The following is a 20,749-nucleotide window of genomic DNA, read 5'->3' as shown; positions in this document are numbered from 1 at the left end:
GTCTGTGTGTACTCACCATGCTCACGGAAGACGTATCAACGAGAAATATTCGCTGTTCTAAAGTTAACACCATTCTGAGTGCACATGCAAAGACAGTCTCAATCGTTCAAAGGCGACAAACACACAATGAACAACAGATTCTGCAACCTCTCTCTGAAAAGCAGTGTTTGCCACTGAGAATAACTTTTCCTGAAATATTATAACATGCAGAAGATATTATAATGCAAAGATTTAATTCACAATTTTTGATTTATTCAATACTTTGATTACAAAACAAGTGAATACACAACAAGTGAAGAAGCTTTGGTGTACAAATTGTTGGTTTACAGAAGAACTTATCAAAACTTCAACAAATATAATACTGAAATTAAACTGACATGGAAAATTGCAAACACATGGAAAAGAAATAGTAATAGAGCAACTGTTATCCTTAAAATAAATACTGAATAATTACAATAGTATACAACAATTATTTTCCTGAGCATCAGACACTTACCTATCTAATCAATATAATATTCTGTGCATTATATTGGAAAATATATGGATTTATATACATTTTAAAGAAAGCCACAGAGAAAGTACAAACTAGTTCTAACTAATAACTACACGCAAAAAAAATATTAGAAAGTATAGATTGGCCAGGTTCAACTGAGCCACAAATTTTCACAAAAGTAATTATCATAGTTCCTCTGTGAACATTAGCTATTGTAGTAACTGTTAAAACTGCTTCTAATTAGTAGAAGTGTGTATGATTTTTTTTTCATAAAACTTATTTTGACTAAGATTAAGAAAGTAGCATTAGACCTTCAAAATTCCTGAATTATACATTTGTTGTATTGGATCAAAATTAAACACACAAGGTGTATTTTTATGCCTATACTTACTATATATTTTAATCAATAGGAATAACATGATAAACAATAAGATCTTTATTGATATTTTGACAAGTAATGGAAGCATATTCATATTTGACAAAAGCAATTGCTGAATAACAACTAGCAATTAAAACGTAAGTTTTTTGTATGTATACATACTAAATGGACAACATTATTTACAAAAATAAAATTCAAAATGGAAGCATGTTTATTTAAACAAATACATTTCATAGCATTTCTTGATTGTTTGATAATTAAAAAAATAATTTAAAATTAGCTTACGTCTGTTGTTAATTAAATTGTGCACATACCCAGTGTGATAGGCACACCAAGTTCAATATTTAATTAACAAATAGGCTGTTTTAACTGACAGAATTACTATTTGATATGAGAAAAAAAAGACAAAAGAAATATGCAGGCAGTGGAGATGAAATTTTTAAGGATTATGTTGGGGAAGACTAGATGGGATAGAATAAGGAATGAGGAGATCCAACAGACAGTGGGAGTGGTGAAGCTTCAGGACAGGATAGATCAGGCACAGATGAGATGGTTTGGACACAAGAGGATGGATGCAGAAAGACTACCAGTAAGATCTTACAATGCACAAGGAGTGGGAATAAGGCCAAGGGGGTGACCAAGATGTTGGTGGAAAGAGCAAATAGCAGTGTGTGTTAGGAGAAGAGCACAAGATTGGAATACCGTGAAAAGAGAGGAATGGTATAAGACCAGGAAAAATTGGAGGCTTGACCCAGAGGCAGGAAATGGCAAAGGATGATGCTTATGAGAAATGCATTTCAATATAATGCAACTCATAATAAAAGTGTTTTTTTCTTTTCTTACTCTTCCATGTATAAATACATACACACAACAATTGCAATAAATTATGTCAACAACAAAAAAATAATATATTTTAGTACAGCCAATGATAGGAACACACGATCTAGAAGTAAAAATAACCTAGATCAGTTTTACCATAAAAAAGTTAAGAAAATCCATTATAGTTAGTCATTAAAAGAGAAAAAAATTTAACGGTGTGCACCTATATCCTATAATACTGCTACTTTTTAAGAATATTATTTTGTGTACCTGTTTACTTATTATTTAATAAAAAAGAAGCCAACTTCATTCATTCACTGATTCTCATCTGAACTTTAACAATTAAGACATGGAACACATTGTACTCTTTGGCACATGTAAAATAGAAAAATATTTTATCACTGGAATCATGCTAAGAATCACAAAATTTGAGCATCTACTATCAGATTAAAAATTATAGATACTCTAGTTTGGACTCAAATTAAAAAGTAACCACTAGACCAACATTAAAACGAGTTACATCAAAACTTAGCTTATTTTTTCCTGCATTAATCTATGCTAACCATTTTTTTTAGTATGCCTTCTATTTTTCATCGTCGTGAGAACAAAAAAAAATGGCCGTTTCTTAAAGTTTTGTAAACGATCGCTCTCTTTGAAATTCTGTAAATCAAAAACTGGTTGTCCGATTGTTATGAAATTTTAGTAGGGTGCAGGCAGAAAGGTTATAAACACAATTATTAATTTTCAGGTTTTCAAAATTTGTCAAAAAATCAGATTTTAGCAATTTTGCGAAACAACGTTTTCTTAGTATTGAGTAGTCCTACAAATACAATATTGACCTTGTTTTGAAGCTCTTTGAGTCTGTTTTTAAAAGGCATTCATTATCACTTGTCAATTCACACTGCAAAAAAGATTTTATATAGATTTTTATTATAAGGAGTAAAGTTGTACGTGGAACATGGCAACACCCACTAGCAGTTTCCGCTGATCAACAGATATCATAACGATCGGACAACCTGTTTTTGATTTACAGAATTTCAAACAGAGCGATTGTTTGCAAAACTTTAAAAAAGGCATTTTTTTTTGTTCTCAAGACTATAAAAAAATAGAAGGCATACTCGAAAAAAAAAAAGGTTAGCATAGATTAACAGAAATAAATAAGCTAAATTTCGATGTAACTCATTTTTTGTAGGTCTACTGGTTAATCTTTAATTTGAGTTCAAACTCTAGTATCTATAATTTTTAATCCAACAGTAGTTGGGGGAAAAAAAATACTTTCAAGTTGAATTACACAAAAAGGAATCTGTGATGTGTATGTGAGAGTCGAAAAATATATTAATTTTCAAGAAATTATCGAACTTACTATCCTAGAAGATTTAGTAGACCTTGCAGAGTGTGTGGTATTTCATTGAAACTTTGACTGAAGTGATACTCTTGCAATTCTGGCAGATACTTCAATATTGTAGTAATTAAAATTATTCTGAACAGTTGCCCATATTACAATATACGTATTGCATTGCAACCATATCATAAAAACACTGTTACCATTTATTTTGACTAATCACATTTCCTTGTCCTTCCTTTCTTAGGTTTCAAGATTATACTTCACATCTCTTTTCTGTCCAGGCTATTTGTGACAATGAGGATGAATGATGATTGTATGAAACTGATGAAGTACCATGCACAAACGAATGCCCGTGCAGTCTAAAATCTGGAACCTTCGATGGCAAAAAGATGAATCTAGTACTCAATAACCTTAGTGACTGAGGTGCCCAGACCACTCTAATATTAAGCACTGAGTCCTCACCACTATTCCAATAACTCAAGTTTATTCAACCATCTTTGTAGATTAGGCATACACAGGAGATGTATTACGTAGACATTTTCAGCAAAAAATGCAGGCTCGACCAGGACTCGAACCTGGGTCTCTGGCATACCGTGCCATTGCTCTAACCACTGAGCTACCGTACGTAATACTTTCTTATATATATATATATTGAATATTCAATACATGGTTCACCTCCAATTGAAACTGAATGACTATTGTATATATTAGATGACAGCAGTCGGTCATAGAAAAATTATGGATATGCCAATAGCAGATAGCCAATACTGATAAGAAACCAATATAAAATTTACCAATTCTAATATGTGATATTCTACTGATCCAATTTAAAACTGCAAACATTCCATGAAGATTTAATTGCTCATTAACTTTCTTAATTAACGTATGTCACAAGATGACAGCAATAGATTTTGCTTTTAAAAGGAAACTACATATTTATTAATTTACTTTACAAAATCAAGGTTCGTGAATTCTCTCTCTATAATCATTAAAAAAAATAACATTTTCCACATTTTTTCAATAATTTTCCACAAAGTTACAGGCTATAAATAGATATATTTGATCAGTAAAATTATCAGAACATGCATTAATAAGCCTATACTGGGCAATACCAATAGACTACTGGTTAACTAGTATAACTAAATACTAACTGGCATCTATTTACATTTAGTTATTAAGTTTTTGCCGATACATTTTGAAAATGCAACATTACATAAAAGCTTATGGAAATAAAAGTCTGGAAGACACGTAAACATTGGTCCCTGCTAAATGCTGTTACACAATAAATGTAATATTCATTTAGTCATTTTTAATTAAACAATGTGGTACTTTCGTGTGTGTCACGTGAATAAAACCAAACTAATCGAGCAGATAATATTTAACATTATATGAACACAAAGGTGTAGTATTCAAAAATGGTATTCTTGTATTGAAAGACTAGGCACATAGGAACTAAAACTATCTCCCCTTATGTAGTCACTCACTGAAACTAAATGATTATGCTAAACCTATTACATGCACACAATGGTATTAAAAGAGACTATATTGCACTTATAAAAACACCAAATGAACAATCCTGGTGCTCCACATTACCCAAACTACAACCACTGGAGAAATCACATGTAATTACTTGTGAATGAAAAACATGAGTTTACTGGCACTATTGATAGAATGTGTTGCAATCAATTTGAAGTTGTATACCCTTAATGTGTTCATTTGCAAATGGCTCTCCTCTGTCACATACATCATTTTCGTTTATCAATTTGATGTTTGCGTTTCCCAATATGTTGATCTGGTGCATCAAGAATGAGATCTGAAAAGAATATTTTGGTTTACAACTTATCTAAGCCAATACAAATAGGGTTTTCCAATACGAACTACCGGATATTTTCAGGTTATGATTGTCATGTGGAAACGCTGTTTCAATATAGTCTTTTCCAGCTGTCAACTGTAAGCCATTAGAAATGTAGTCATGGAGTGCAACAGTGGGATTATCGGTGTCGTATTCTCATTGCTACTTTTTCATATACTGTTATGCACCCAAATGATGATCAGTTGTATATAGCGGATGATAGATGGCAGCACACGGCAAAAGTCGGAAGGACATTGATTAAAGCAACAATGCGAAAGGGAATCACACGAATGTGATTGTAAATAGTGTAATTAATTGTGAATGTTTAATTTGTGAACTTATAACAACAATGAATTGGATAACGGCAGCAGAGATAAAAGATCGCTATATATGTCATATGTGGCCATATACGGAAAGTAAAGAAACCAAATAACGATTACAATTTCGTGTCTTTAATGTTTAGAAGGAATGAGTTTTTCTGTTAGACCTTTGGTTGTTTGTCCCATGGTGGCGCCAAGTTCTTGGCAGCCCCCAAGCACTCTCAAGTTGCGCATACATTGCAGCACCGAATCAAGGTTGAGTACAGGATTGGCGGTGCCCCTTGATTACCCCTTTTGGATTGGTTTAGATGGTGGTGCAGCATGTCAAGCAGCAACCCGAAGGAGGGACAATAGATCTTTGGGGTCAGATCAGGCCCGTAGCCAGCCCCCTTGAACTGCCATCAGCCCCCCTGGCACTGCCATCAGGCCCCCTTGACATCAGAGGCGAGGCGTCTGGTCATCGGGAGATGCGGCGATGACCAAGCAAAATAATAAAAATATTGCCTTTTTTTTTTTTTTTTTTTAGAAGCAGTGAAAATAATAAGTCAGAATACTCGCATATTTGTGCGAAATAAGCCAAGCGACAGCATGAAACAGCTCGAAATACGCAAGAGATTCACTAATCTTAGCGCATCGAAATGAGGCCCCAGTACTAACCCTCCCGAACCCTCCTGCTAAGTTTCCTATTGAAGGCAATGGTGTTCGTCAGCCCAGCTCATCGCAGAATGGTGCGAATCTCTCTGGTCTCTGCCGGTGCAGAGAACAGCCAAATGCTTCCGAACAGGCAGACAAGTCCAATAACCTGTACTTTCCCCCACTCTTGAAGGTCTGGATCAACAGGCCCTTTTTCAGCCCCCATCCCCATGTTTACAACACGGCAGGGTTTGTCTGGAGTCATCAAGATTCTTCAGAGTTTCAAGTGGCGTGCTCAAGGAGGGGTGATGAGGATCATAATTCTGCTTATGCTCAATATTCTTTGTAAAAAAAAAAGGCAGGAAAAAATGGCAAAAAGTACACTTAACGCCCCCGCCTCTTCAAAAATCCTGGGCACATTACTCGAATGTCTGCTATTTCCACTTGTTAAGAGGAAAAGCACACATTGAACAATATAAATCTGCTTTTCAAAACAATCGGCGGCGAACCATAAATGTTCTTCTTGCCTTTAAACGTGACAATTGAGGTCTTTGCATTTCAGTTTCCATCATATTTAATAATTCTCGTCGTATGGGATAGAATTATGTGTCTTTTGCAGTAGTAAGGTCTGTGGTATGAGCTTTTACATTGAATTGGCAATGACCTTGGCGTTTGTCGCAGAGAAATATTGTGCCTCTCTCCTTTGAAAGATCGACCCTGATGTTTGGCAAATCTTGCAATGACTACGTAAAAATGTCGCACACATAATTTACCTTCATTTAATACTGTTCAATTTTTTAAAAATGGACTTGGTTTACAAAGCCCCCTGATAACCCATGAGCCCCCCTGGGGATCAGTTCTAGCTACGGGCCTGGGTCAGATGCCCAAGAAAAGATGCAATAGAGCCGGCATTGTACATAGGAAGATGAAAGAAGAAGCCTATAGCTAGAAGAATAAGTCCATATATGCAGAGGAAGAAGGTTGCTGTAGAAGAATAAGTCCATATATGTAGAGGAAGAAGGTTGCTGTAGAAGAAGAAGACTATAGCTAGAAGAATAAGTCTATATGTGTAGAAAAAGAAGTCTGCTGTAGAAGAAGCCTATAGCTAGAAGAATAAGTCTGTATATGTAGAAGAAGAAGCCTATAGCTAGAAGAATAAGCCCACATATGGAAGAAGATCGTACATAAGAGGAAAGAGGAAGAATTCGGAAATATAAAACTTTATATGGAGATTGTAGAAAATTACTCATGTGTATGGAATGTATTGATTACCTGTCTTTCAGAATATATGTTGGTTTATTGTGTGTCTATTACCAACCTCTAACGTTTGTTGCTCAGGTTTAATAGCCCGAGGTATCTCATGCATCTACCCCTGTTCTAAGCTGGAAAGTGCTCAAGTCTCGAGACTGGGATGTGGCAATACACACAAAAATTACCAGAAAATCTGAAGTTGTCAGATTTCTGGTTTTGTTTTACTTATATGCCTCCATTGGTGTTTTATTTCTATTATATCTAATGAATATATAATAAATATACACAATAAATAAGAATTGTTTTGGTAAACCAAGTCAAATTTTCAGAATACACCACAGACGATTATGTGTGAATATCATTGAAATGTAATGTGGTAATCCGTGTTATGTGAAAACCACATTTAGCCAAATACATTCGGTTTGCATAGGCAACTGACATAAGATCATGTGCTTTGGTACAAATTTTCTTTGAGGCTATGCGAACAGTGAGGTGTACACCAACAACCGCTGATGAGCTCAAAGAAGAAACGTAACATGTCATTGGTGAAATCGAGCTGCAATTATGTGAAAATGCCATCAGATATCTACACAAAAGATGTCATCAAGAAGTCTGATATTATCTTTCATATCTAATTGTTACATACATATGGAGAAACTAGTACTCACTTATCTGCAAAACTGTTATATTCTATGTTCTATCAATTTCAGTGGCCATTGGCACCATCCTCGTTGGAACTTGCTGTACTGGTCCCAACGAGGATGGTGGCAGTGGCCACTGAAATTGATAGAATGAAGAAAAAACAGTTTTGCGGATAAGTGAGTACTAGTTTCTCCATATTTATAATTTAATTAAGCCTCGTTTCCATATTAAAAACACTAAGTTGCTGACCAAGTCAGTTTATCAATTTTTAGTTTAGTTCTTCGTCTGAGGAAGACCCTGATACAGGGTTGAAACGTTACCTGTTAAGTGTTTTTTTATCTTAATAAACTGCCTTGGTCAGCAACTTAGAGTTTCCATATTTATATACTACCGCGTCTCTCTTTTCCCAATTATGAATAATTGTTACATGTTAAAATGAAGGCATTCATAGTTCTCTCTCTCTAAGTGTTTTTTCCCCCAAACATCCACCAGCTCCTATTGGGAAACCCTATACTTTCATACCTATCAACAACTATGCATTTTTCATTAGTTTAAAAATATCTACACATTAATTCTGTAGCAGTCTCAGATTTATACGCAGAAACATTACTATAACAATTTGTGTAGTTCTAGTTCACGCAGGACACACTTTATAATTAATAAAATTAAAATAATTTATACCACGTTACTATAAATGCAAAATAAGCTTTGTGATAAGATTTCAGCATTTTAAGCAACCCTTTCATTAGAGACTTAAATATCAGCATTAGCCTTATCAAACTACTGAAATGAAATATGGCAAGAACAGAAATATAGTGCTTGTTTAAAGGTATTTTTGTGTTAACTAAAACTGGTACTTGTCACATGGCATACAGTTTTAAGTAGGATACAAACCTGAAGCCACTTGATTATCATGTTCACCAGAGTACAAACATCTTGTTAGGGTGACGGAAATACTACACAAACACAAATAAAACTTTACACCCCGGATTTCGATCCTTGAGTGAATGATTTGGTTTATTTTACTTTGTTTTTCTGCCACTTTTGACTAATTGCGAGGATGGGAATAAGTACAGTAACCCCCTCACTTACGTAATATGCAACTTACATAAATTTGCAATTACGTAATAACTGTACGTAGCCGTCACAAGATTTTTTTATATTTAAAAAGTGTGATTTCAGTTTGCTTTTATATTCTTTCATATATGTTTCATACTTCTATAGTTTATATCCGAGTAAATACTGCTGTGTAAATAATATACATATATACATATACATATAGGGTGTTTTTTTAGAGTGATAGAACTTTGAATTGAAATAAAACACATTAAAAAATAAGTTTGAAGCCAATTATGTTTTTATTTGAAAGATAACTTTCTGACATTTACTTTTTGAAAATAATTTCCAGCATATTTCCACCACGCCTAGCTGTGATGAACCGGATTCGATCAGTCCAATTTTGAACCACCTTTTCAAGTAATTGGGGATGTATGTTGTTAATAACACTAGTTATGTTGGCTTCCAAAGCGTCAATTGTTGCTGGTTTATCAGCATAAACCAGAGACTTTACATATGCCCAAAGAAAATAATCCAGTGGCGTTAGGTCACATGATCTTGGAGGCCAATTCACTGACAGCACCGATATTTCCGAAGTGCTCTATACGTTTGGCGAACAGAACATTGATTTTGGAAATATATTTCCACAATTTGTAAACGTTGTTGCGGTGTCAAGTCTTTCCATGATCATTTGCCAATGCTCACTGATATGAAATGACAAAACAACATGTCATCAAAACAAAACAAATGACAGCTATCCCTATCAAAAGTTCTATCACTCTTAAAAAAACACCCTTTACAAATAATAATAATAATAATAATAATAATAACAATAATAATTTAATATTGCAGTTTCTTACGAAGTTACCAAATTCGACTTTCGTAAAATTCAAGTTACGTAAAGGTTTACGGAATGCTTTACTTACATAACTCAAGGGGTTACTGTATTTATTTATTTATTTCAGAAAATTTCAGATACAGCACAGGTGGCCATTTTACACTGAAATTGTCAACAATGAGAAAGCAATAATTATAATAAGCATAAAGATAAAAAAATAAAATAAAATAAATAAATAAAAATAAATAAGAAATAATTAAGAGTAACAAAACAACATAAAAGTGAATAGCAAATTAACAAAAAAGTAAGTAAGGGATGGCACTATGTGATATTAATTACAAGTATTTCTTCTGATAGAAGACCGAAAGGCAAACTCGGAGGAAAATATATCAATATTTGAGGGGAGATCATTGTATTGTGTGGCAAGTCTATAAAAGAGAGATCTTTTTTGAATTTCCAGTCTAGGTTTTTTTGTATAAAATAACCTTGTATTGCGAGTTGTGCGCATAGGTACTCTAAAGTGGAATTCCTCAAGGAGTGTGTTGCAGCGGATTTTGCCATTCACAATTTTGTATAAGTAACTGAAATCATTCTGCAAACGTCGCTGATAAGCAGTTTGTAAGTTTAGAAAAGACAAGAGATGCGGAGATGAAAAATTGCGTAATGAGGGAACCCTGTGACGGACTATAGCTAGGAAGAAGTTAAAGACTGAATCGATTCTGGAGAGGTGAGTGGGACATGACATGGACCAGACGGGAGAGCAGTATTCTATTATTGGGGAGATGAATGATTTGAAGTACAAAGTGAGGGCTAAGATGTCACTAATTTCAGTGAAACGGTAGAATAAACCTAAGAGATGCATGGCCTTTTTTGTGGTGCATAAAATATGTTCCTCAAATGTGAGCTTTTGGTCGAAAACAATGCCTAGGTCCTTATGAGAGGATACTGCTTTGATGTTATTGCCAGAGATGGAGTAAGATGACTTTAACAGATTCTTCTTGAGAGAGATAGTGAGAGTAGTACGCTTATCAGGATGTATGTAGGGTCCCATGTCAGGCACCAGGAAGTAAATGTTGCTATGTCATTCTGAAGAAGATGAGTATCGTCGGAAGTGGAGATTTCCCTGAAAATTTTACAGTCATCTGCGAAAAGAAGGTAATTGCTAGAGGGAGCTGTGAGATGGTCGGCAAGGTCATCGACGAATAATATGAACAAGAGAGGTCCTAGAACACTACCCTGTGGAACTCCAGAGACGACAGGAAGAAAGTTAGAAACAGTTCCAGGAAGGACGATACGTTGTTGGCGATCGCTAAGGTAATCTGTGAGAAGGGTGAGAAATTTGCCATGAATGTTGAATCTATTGCATAATTTGTGAATCAGAAGACGATGACTAACAGTATCAAAGGCTTTGGCCAGATCAAAGTATATTACATCTAATTGTGAATTATTTGAAATGCATTCCATAGCATGTGAGAGTAAAACAGACAGGTTTGTGGAAGAAAACCATGTTGCTTAGAGCTTAAGTACGGAGAAACAAATTTGTACAGTCTGTCTTTGATTGCTTTTCATGGATGATGGACAGAGGAGAGAGTAAGGAGATTGGTCTGTAAGATGAAACAAAATTTTTGTTACCACTTTTGTGAATCGGTGTGATGTTAGCTTGTTTCCAAGCGTGAGGAAAGATGCCTTCCGAAAAACATCTGTTCAAGAGAATGGAGAGGGGATTGCACAGGGATTGCACAGTTTTCCTGAGTAACATAGTGTTGATATCGTCCGGTCCTAGGGCACGGTGAACTGAAAGAGACGACAATAGATCCTTCACCTCATCGGGTGTAGTGACAAGCGTTGTTAGGGAGGAGGAACAGACTGGTCTTACGTTTGGCAACGCTGCATGGGAAGACAGGGGGCTGAAGTTACCATGAAAATAAGCGTTGAAGAGTTCTGCCCTTCGGTCCCCTATCGCACTTTCACTATCATGTGTAATTTCAGCTGGAATCCTACTGTTATTTTTCCTTGAGTTTATTAGATTAAAAAAGTTTTTTGGGTTTTCTGGGATTGTTGCAGTGATATTGTCTATATGTTCCTTATATTTTTTTCGAAGGAGATACTTTGAGTGTCGTCGCAGAGCAGCAAAGGTATTGTGCGTGTGTTCACTCGGGAAGCCCTTCCAAAGTTGCCATGCTCGTGTCTTGTTGGCCAGTACATCCCGCACTTCGGAGTCGAACCAACACGGAAATCTACGAGAAGATATTTTCCCTGTAGGCACGTGGTCCGTCACTGCTGCTTGAATGACACCTGTAAATAGGTCAGCTGCCTCATCGACCGTCCCGTCTTCCAAGATGCTCCAGGGGAAGGAGTCGAGGGAAAGTCTTATCTCCTCCCACGGCGCTCGGTTCCACAGGTAGCGTTTGTTCTGGATGGAGGGGCGATGACCTCTTCTAGGGGGTGGGGGGATGAGAATAGAAACATCCAAACTGTCGTGGTCGGAGGTCAGGAGGTTCTTACGTGACGTGATACTAATATCGTTAAGGGTGGACAGAACATAATCCAGGTTGCTGTCCTTCCTGGTGTTGAACAAATTATGTTGTTTCAGGTTTAAACCACAAATGAAAGTTTCAATAAACCATGCGTCGTTCGTACATTTTGCTGTTCCATTCACAGGGTCTTGCCAGTCAATTGAGAGGTTGACGAAGGGACACTTATGAAGAACACCCATGCCCAGGTTGGTATTCAAACCTGGGACCCCTGACATCGTACAATGCTGTGCTAAGCATTCCACCATAAAATTCGGCAGCTTTCAATCCTGTTGTGAGTCATCAGCAGGGAAGGCCCTTACATGTAGGTTCAAAAAGGGAATTTCAAGTCAATCGGTCACCTACTGTTGGAGCTGTACAGATTTTTTGTCGAGTGTCCTTGTGGTCATCCAGTGTATGCAGACTGTGCACGTTGAAGTCGCGAACAGTTTTTTGATTTAACTAACATGCCAAGTAAAATGAAAAATTACTATCATAATTACAAGATCCAATCCTTAGCCCTTTCTTGGCATCACTTTCAACCCTGTTTTTAAAATTTGTAAGAACGCTCGGGTATAAAATTTTACTTGTGTTCAAGCTGTTTTCACATTACCTATTGGTCAAAACATGACTATCCCAGCATAAGACAATACCAAAAATTATAATAAAATGGTGCAAACATGTTGGCTAACAGTAATGCTGCAAAAATGCTTTGGAAGGGGAAACAAATAATGATAATAAATTATTCAAGGTCTTAGTGGAAACCAAAGGGTTCAAATTCCACTTGCAAAGGAAACAGTGAGCGTTAGCTACCAGAGAACAAAGTAGATGCCATCTCCAGTATTGTCAGCAAATCAAAACTACACGTGATAGCTCCCTGCCAGCAGACTACAAACTGCACAGATAGACTTAATTTTACTTACCAACGCTATCATCTGAGTGCAACAGATTTGCAGATGATTCTGAAAAAAATAAGAACCAGCCTGAATAACAAAGAAGAAAATTACCCAGATGCACTGTAATAGTTCTTTGTTAAACTGTTTTGCATTAATGGTAAATATGATAGTATATAACAATCATTATCTTTTAATGTGTGTAACATAGAAGACAAATACATGTTTGTTCATAAGAAAGTTAGATAGAAATTTGCTCTGTTGTTTACAAGATAATGCATTGAAAATTAAAAACATACACTTACATAAAAAGAATGAACAATATTGTGGTTAATTTATTATGGCAACAAGAAAACAAATTTTGTTCCTAAAAAGTACCAAAACCTCAGTTAGTGAACACTTTAAAGCACACACATTTAGGATAGAAAGGAAAGACCAAGATTATGCACTACTTTTTATTTTGTAGATATAATTGTTAAAACTAATACTATATTTACACTACATGCACATAAATCATAGTTAGAGACAGTCACATTTTTCTTTCCCATCATGCTTTTGTAAATCACACAGTTGTATGCAAATTAATTTAACTCTTCTCTTTCAGTTTACTACAAATCCAATTTATTACTCTGCCTCTTTCAACAGAACAATTATTCAGAATGTTTTCACTACGCCTCGGAAGTTTATGTTTCCCTTTAGTTAGAACCAGGAAACATTTTTGGGGTGTAAGGGGTGACCTTTCACTTAGTACACCCAATTGTCAACCTCACTTCCACATAGTACACCCTGGACTGCCTTTTGTAGACTAACGAGGCTCTAGCGACTGGCCCTATGGCCAGCATAATTCTGTGTGTTGTCCTCTGGCTTGTCCTTTATGTGCTGAGTGCCCCTTTACAGCCTCAGCTTTTAACCGGTCAGAATATTTTACGATTTTAGTTATGCGACATTATAGTTTTGTTACATGTTATGGTATGGGGCTGGAACCTGCATAACATTACAGGTGCAAAATAGCTCTAGTGCTGACGGACCCAAAATTGTGATTTCAAATTCAAAAATTCAAAAAAGGAAAGATTGTTTTTATTTTCCATTTCTTTGCAATTTTAGGTCATTTTTCAGTATTTTTACAGTTTCTGTTGCATTTCTTATAATTTTTGAGGTTTCTTTTGGCTTCTCCCTCTTGTTTCATAAATACAATTTCTATTATAATTTCCATACTTAAATTTGCTAACATGTCTCTTTAGCAAGTATGCCATTAATCGAGAATATGGTCAATAAAAAAGCTCAATATTATTTTAACTGAAATCTTTGGCAAGGGAGTAAATAATTAATTGTGATAAATTTATATTTCCTCCAGCAAACTTAAAATGCTTTGAGTGAAATCTACTTTGAGGTTCCCTTGATGGCCACTATTATTGCTTTAATCTGTGGTTTCAAAGCAAAATCAGTAACAAAATATAAAAAAAATATAATCTGATGCATGCGAAACTGGATATTCAGCTTCTGACAGACTACTGTATCATGCAAGGAGGTGAATGATTTATACAGAAAAACTTGCATTGTATTTAATGTAAACTTGGAGTAAAACTATACTAGTTTAACCCACCAAACAATGGATTTTATTGAATTTATTCAACTACTCTCTTTCATTTTAAGAGTGAAAATTATTATGTATTTTTTTTAAATTTTCAGTCATCTTTAAATCATTTCAAGGTCATTTGTTGAGATTTTTTGGGCCATCAACTTCCGAGCCCCAGTTATCATGTTTAATTGATAACATAATTGCAAATAGTACCAGGCTGTCCCAGAAGTCCTGCACCATCAGCACACTGAGCTCCACGAGGTGAAGTTTGCGAGGGTAGGTGGCACCACCGATGAAAAGCTGTTGGCAAGCATAGAAGACATGTTCATGGGATGAAGTGAAGACACACACTGCATGTGCAGCGATTGTTCCCGTGAAGTTAAAGTGGGCACGATGAGTGAGGATCGAATTGCACTTCGTGCACTGCTACTTCTTTTATGGAAAAAAGAACTAACACTTAAAGCGGCAGTGGAGGAAATTTGTGTGTGGAGAACGAAGAAGTGATGACTCAATTGACAGCTTCCCGTTGGTTTAAAAAAATTGTTTCAGGTGATCTATGCCTCGCGGACCTCTGATAGACATTACTGAGTCTGCAGGATGCTGTAAATGCTGCACCACAACCCAGCACACGTGTGCTAGCAAGAGTGGTTGGAGCATCCAAATCGACCGTAAACCGTCGCTTGCATGACATGGATTACACAAATAAACAGCCCCGACAAAGTCCGAACGAGCTGACTGAATTGCAGGCCCAGCGCAGAGTTGCAATTTGCCAGACATTGCTACAAAATCCACATGATCTTGGTTTTTGGAGGAGAATTGAGACAAGAGATGAGAAGTGGGTGTTTCTGAAAAACCCTGATACGTGTAAACAGTGGATGAAAAGAGGACAGGAGGCCATGTGAAACAGGACAGATTTGGGAAAAGCTCATGCTGAGTATGTGTGGAAATATTGATGGGATTGTCCATTATGAGTTTGTTTCAGAAGGTCGTGCTGTAACAGGTGAACTGTATTCTGAACAATTACGCCGAGTGTATGCCATTCTGAACAGGAAATACCTGGTATTAATGAGGAGAAAGAGGTTACTGCTGCAAATTGACAATGCTCCGAGTCACCGGTCTCGAAGAGTGACCAACACCCTGACTGAGCTTGATGGGTTTGAGTTGTTACCTCATCCTGCCTATAGTCTGGACGTTGCACCATCGGATTATGGTTTGTTTCGCTCTCTCTCACATTTCCTGTGTGGTCGGCACTTCAATTCATATGATGAGGTAAATTCTGCCTGTTGCGAGTTCTTCAATTCTAAACCTGCCACCTGGTATCGCCATCAGATTAAACTGTTGTCGCAGAGATGGGTGAAGGTAATTGAAGATGGGAGGCCTGTACTTGCTGAATAAAGTCTGTCTTTGTTTCTGATATTCTGTGTCTTATTTTCCCCCTTCTATGGTGCAGGACTTCTGAGACAGCCTGGTAACTTGCCATTCATCTTATAATTCATAATGGTCCACGATATAGTTTAGCTTTTTGTAATTTTAGTGTGCACATTATAAATGAATCAATAAATGTGATTATTATAAACATTATAAATGTTTGTTTATTCATAGATTCACAGGATGTCATGTTAAGCACTACATGATATATGACATATCATTGTTGGGGTAATTAGATATATGATAAGAGGCTATAAAAAAAACAACTTATGGTCGATGTTAGTTTGTTCTCAGAATTTTTGTAATGGGGAATTGGTGGATTGGATAAGGCCACTCAGTAACTTTTCAACTTAAATCCCCCCACAAACACACTGCTACTCTCTCATTTCAACAAGCCTGGCAAGAAAACTACATTTTTCCATGCTGACATTATCTTCACTCTTGCAGGTCCAACACTACTTTCATTTCCACCATATTTTACCTACGTCCGAAGATATGGCCCATGGTCGTGAAAATTTAAAAGATTTCCAGTGCATGGTGAGTGTTTCCTATTTCCTTCGCATTATTTCAATAATAATAATAATACAAATTGACACATTGTGTGAAATACGTTGGCATGAATTCAGGGGGGAAAGGCAGTGGGCTCTGCCTAACCTGTCCACCATTGTATAAATAACAATGAACATGATCACTATGTTCCTTAATATTTGTGTTGAGTCACAATTCATTAAAAAAAATAGAATTGGGAACACTCAATGTTGAAACTTTACAGAATTTCACTTTTGTCTTGTGAAAGGTGCCTTGTTTATTTTTTTTAAAAAAATGTTTCTTCGTTGAAAAAGAACTAACCTTCACTTCTGAGCATCCAGGAAGGACCTTCAAATACGTCCCCTGAACACTGAAAAGAGTAAACATTTGCCTTGGTACATAATAGAACACTGATCTCTTAACTGTAGGTTAGCAGAATATACATTTGTGAATGATCATTTGTTCATGAAAAAATTCACCAGATATCTAAATAAAAATCCCTATCTCTTAAAGTGATTAGTTTGTTATTGGATTCTAATATAAATAAACATCGAGCAATACCAACATACCACAACCAAGAACAAAGCATATCACAATCTACAACATTAAAAAGCAGCTCATTATTCTCTAATGAATTGAAAAGATGAAAAAACATGTTATTTTTTTAGAAGATGAATGCCAAACCATGCAAAAATTTCTAGTCTATTTTTATGTAAAAATTATAGTGCACAAAATTCAATGAACATTTTTGTGTAAGAAAGTTTAAGCATGAGGCAATCAAATATGTTTTTAATAATAGGGCTTAGCCAAATACCAATGCTGATGTGGGAATTTATTTACTGATCATCAGCAGATACTTTTCCAGCATTTTGGTCTTTTGCAAGGTCCGCAAAAATGTTGCACAACTCTTTTGTGAAGTTTAATTATCTAGGAAATTATGCAATATTCGAATTTTCCTTTTATTTTGCACCAGCATCATGAGAAGAACTGATTATGTAACAGGCATTCTTGAATATATTAAAGCAAAAGTCTTAATAAATCTGTGTGGAATGCTTACACACTGAACAACTTTTGTAACAATTTTCAACCATCAATACCAGTATCTGTCAGAACCTGTAAACGTATAGGCATTGTTATGGGTATAGCTATCGGCCCATCCCTAATAAATAAATATACATAATTATAATTTTCGTACACTACATTCAGTATATTTTTTATGACTACTAAAATAACTTTTTCCTACAGTGGAGGATGTTGCACGCGAAAAAGTTGTAATTTTATTTTGAAAAGCATTCAATGAAACATTTTAGTTCATTAACAACATGTGTCTGGGATAAGAGTTATCAATAAGAATGGCTGCATGTCATACGCTGACAGAGTAGAGAAATTTCTCAAATTTCTATGTCGGCAACATTTCAGCAACAGTGGCAATTTACATCAGAGGCTCACTGCTACTTGTAAATCTGTAAACGCTACAGATGGTACAAAATGCCTTGCGAGAAATTGAATATTGCCTGGACAAAAAGATATTCCGCACCTACAGATTGTATGATTTATTGATATCAAGCAAAACAGCTTGTAGAGTTCCTCAATACTGCATGTTATTAAATATTTTATCGAATTGCTTATTGGTAATGTCGGTCCCAGACACCTTGTATACCAATTGAAAAGCAATTATTAAACAATACTATCTCCTGGAAGAATGTTTAAATCTTTGATTATACGTATTATCGCCAAAATTATAATAGCACTAGTATGAAAATTAGAACCTGTGATTGTTGTAGATGGACTCAAAACTGATCTCAGAAATACTTTCAGATCTATGGTACACACTGTAGCAAGCAACTATAACTACTTCTCTGTAACTTCTAGCAATGCATATTTTAAAATAGATTTTATGCTCACAATCCTAGACAAATTTCTCTCAGATCCCAAGTATGCTGAAGACAAAAATCCTTGTGAACTTTCAGGTCTCACAAACAGAGCTGAAATTTAACTGTAAAAAATAAACTTGAAACAAACAAGAGGTAAAAAGATGTATTTTGTGATAACATGATTCAATCATGAATTGAATTGTTGTGGAATGAAGCTACAGTTTTTATAACATCCAAACAACAGCATCTCCCTCCCCCCTTTCATGTCAAATAAATCCAGATGTCTTCGATAATGAAAAAGCCTTAGCTGTTAAGAATATATTAAGGTTCAACATTGTACAGGGTGTTCATCTAAAATTTCTCCAGTTTTAATTTATTTCTACTCGAAAACTACTGTACCTGAAGTTAAAAATATGTAGTCACATTAATTGAAAAAATCTGAATACAAGTGTTCCAATGACAAGCTTTCATTTTTTAATCTTTCCAGGCTTCCCTGATGATGTGGTGGTAACGTGGTCACCTTGTAATCAAGGGGTATTGTGTTTGATCCCTGGTGGGGGCATAAGCAGTTTGGATCTCACTTTAAACTGTAGGTCCAGTCCGAATTAGTCTATCTGAGCAAACTTGAATCATTGCAGACATGATCCAGAACATCTACCTTGATACTGGCCATCGGCTGGAAATTGTTCATTCCACCATGAAAGGGGACAAACTGAAGTGTACTGATATTTTTCCACGAATGTGGTGTATTTCACCTAGTTTTCTGATTCAGTTTTTTTAAACATTCCAGACAAACAGATTAAAATATATTTTTTTTAGCAGACTGCACCAGAGTTCAATATTTGTTTATTTGGCACATTCTATTAAATGCAAAACCCATTCATAAATTTGCCGATTAGTTTTGGCAAAGGTTAGTTGAGAAAAACTATAGTCTTTTCTACTTTCTCTATAGCACATGCTGTTAAAAAGAATAAAAACAATGTTTTCCACACAAAACACACGAGAGATTATGGGAAATACCACAATAATAATTCGCACAAACCTGTATTCCTTTGCCTCGATTGCCTTGGTATTCCAGCTCCTTCCTGTTAAAAGTGCAAAGAATAAATATTGTAAAACATGATAAAGATTCTATTATGTATGGTCAGGTCCAATGTATTACTGCATATTTTGTACTTATTAGTTATTACTTCATATGTAAGGGAGCCACTATGGTCTAGTTGGGAGGGCATCTAACTGTACGTGGGAGACCCAGGTTCGATTCCCAGGGAGAGTGATCTAAGATTGGAATTTTCTCGGCCTTGTCCCTGCATAAAACGACTCTTGGATTCATCCAGCCTCAAATAAATGGGTACCTTGGGTAACCCCTGGTGGGGAAGGGGTAACGATGGCTAGAGCATATGCTCATCACATTAATTTCAAAAAATAGCAGAGATCAAGAATGTGTGGCACCATACCTCCACATCCCTCTATTCATAGCATGGTGCAATGTGCATGGGGAATTTTACCTTTATTATACCACACTTATGGCTCCTATTCACAAATAAGTTTCAAACCAAATGCATTCTATCTTGTAAGAGCAGGATAGATTAATTAACAAACTTTATTCAATAATATTAAATTAATAAAACTGTGTCCATGTAACATGTTTATCAATCCCAATTTATTTGGTATGCAATACTTAAAATGTAAAATCAGGGAAAATGTTATAACATTGCCACATTAGTACCATGAAGATTGAATTTATAATGGGAGAAATGTAAAATCAGGATTTCACTGTAAAATGGTTTGTTACAAATTTAGTGTTTTATTTTTATTTATACACAATATTTTGATCAGCTGATTATAAAATACAGTTTCAGTACTTGTGCCTGAATTAAGGAACAGGATTTAAATAACTACATGTAACATATGTACAAAACAATATTTTAACTAATCTAAAGTCAAACATGTGTCACTATAATACAAGACAAAATATGAAAAAAAAAAAAAAAAAAGAAGAAGAAACATAAAAACCCAAACAGTGTGAACACGCACCCTTGTTTTGTCATCCTAATTTTTGTATCAACATCGGTCCTCCTTCAGGTATAGGAGACTAGAACACATGGTAAAAAAAGTTGAAATATAGTTAAATGTCTTACATTAACTTAAAAGGTATAAAAACAGGATTTCATGATCACTTTGGTGGAATGGTCAGCTATTACCTGCTGTTGGCACGAAGTGGACTATAAAACAATGTTACATGTTGTGAATATCTTGGTTTTTCTGTTATTGACGACATGTGGCATGAAATAGCACTTTATGAA

The 20,749-nt window shown here is 35.5% G+C and overlaps 1 protein-coding gene across 6 annotated transcripts in view; it reads right to left on the bottom strand.

The window, feature by feature from the left end:
- Positions 1 to 256: 256 nt before the first annotated feature.
- LOC145989943 (transmembrane channel-like protein 7) overlaps positions 257 to 20,749 on the bottom strand; it is a 54,685-nt gene continuing 34,192 nt past the window's right edge. For 3 of the 6 annotated variants that reach the window (XM_083125476.1, XM_083125478.1, XM_083125477.1), the window contains exons 18-22: positions 19,486 to 19,528; positions 18,475 to 18,554; positions 16,891 to 16,939; positions 13,065 to 13,103; positions 257 to 4,849 (exon numbers count right to left, since the gene is read on the bottom strand). In XM_083125476.1, the coding sequence (XP_082981602.1) occupies positions 4,782 to 4,849; positions 13,065 to 13,103; positions 16,891 to 16,939; positions 18,475 to 18,554; positions 19,486 to 19,528 (279 nt within the window). In that variant the 3' untranslated portion in view covers positions 257 to 4,781. Of the gene's footprint in view, positions 4,850 to 13,064; positions 13,104 to 16,890; positions 16,940 to 18,474; positions 18,555 to 19,485; positions 19,529 to 20,480; positions 20,539 to 20,749 lie in introns of those variants that run through there. The other 3 variants (XR_014441901.1, XM_083125479.1, XR_014441902.1) reach the window with 3 other exon arrangements.

The sequence above is a fragment of the Lepisma saccharinum genome, chromosome 7, assembly GCF_977018435.1.
Source record: "Lepisma saccharinum chromosome 7, izLepSacc3.1, whole genome shotgun sequence".
Lineage (NCBI taxonomy): Eukaryota > Metazoa > Arthropoda > Insecta > Zygentoma > Lepismatidae > Lepisma > Lepisma saccharinum.
Note: the sequence above shows the minus strand (reverse complement) of the source record. Positions and strands in the feature narration are given on the sequence as shown.